General features: G+C 42.1%; 1 protein-coding gene across 1 annotated transcript; it reads left to right on the top strand.

Moving 5' to 3' along the window:
* Positions 1-4: 4 nt before the first annotated feature.
* Positions 5-867, top strand: LOC140966282 (amine oxidase [copper-containing] gamma 1-like; the record flags this gene model as incomplete). The annotated part of the gene is made up of 2 exons (XM_073426605.1): positions 5-604; positions 817-867. Coding segments are annotated over 2 exons (651 nt in total), but the record flags the coding sequence as incomplete, so codon positions are not given.
* Positions 868-872: the final 5 nt, after the last annotated feature.

Below are 872 nucleotides of genomic sequence, written 5' to 3'. Positions count from 1 at the left end.
TTACATGAGGCCAATTGAAGGCCTAACTGTTCTTGTTGATCTGGACACCAAAAAAATCGTGCAGATCGTCGATAAAGGGAAAAACATACCGATACCGAATGCAGCAAACACCGACTATCGTTTTTCTGCCCAGAATTCCTATCAAAGGCTAGTGAACCCAATCTCCATTGAGCAGCCAAAAGGTCCAAGTTTTACTGTAGAAGACGACCATTTGGTTAAGTGGGCAAACTGGGAATTTCATCTCAAACCCGATCCTCGAGCTGGAGTGATTGTTTCCCGGGCCATGGTTCTAGACCCGACTACTGGAGTCATAAGGCAAGTGATGTACAAAGGTTTCACATCAGAGCTATTTGTGCCATATATGGATCCTACGGATGCATGGTATTTTAAGACATATATGGATGCGGGGGAATACGGGTTTGGGTTGCAAGCAATGCCACTCGACCCCCTCAATGATTGTCCCCGGAATGCATATTATATGGATGGTGTATTTGCAGCAGCCGATGGAACACCATATATCCGGTCTAATATGGTCTGTGTGTTCGAGAGCTATGCAGGTGAAATTGGGTGGAGGCATTCCGAGAGTCCAATTACTGGAATGGAGGTATGAGACTATGAGTTTGTGTGTTTTTATTTAAAATTCTTTTGTTTGTTATTATTTGTTAGAATAAATCAAAGTGGAAGTAAGATCATCATGGTTTCATTACCTACCGTATTTTTTAAACCAAGATAAGAAATCAGAAACTCCATAACTTGTTTTTTCATCATCGTTCAATATTTACGATGTTTTATGTTTTTTGGCTGAATGAATGGCAGATACGAGAGGTGAGGCCAAAAGTGACGCTGGTGGTCAGGATGGCTGCATCTGTGGC

The sequence above is a fragment of the Primulina huaijiensis genome, unplaced genomic scaffold, assembly GCF_012295235.1.
Source record: "Primulina huaijiensis isolate GDHJ02 unplaced genomic scaffold, ASM1229523v2 scaffold203960, whole genome shotgun sequence".
NCBI classification, from domain to species: domain Eukaryota; kingdom Viridiplantae; phylum Streptophyta; class Magnoliopsida; order Lamiales; family Gesneriaceae; genus Primulina; species Primulina huaijiensis.
This window is presented reverse-complemented; position numbering and strand designations above follow the sequence as displayed.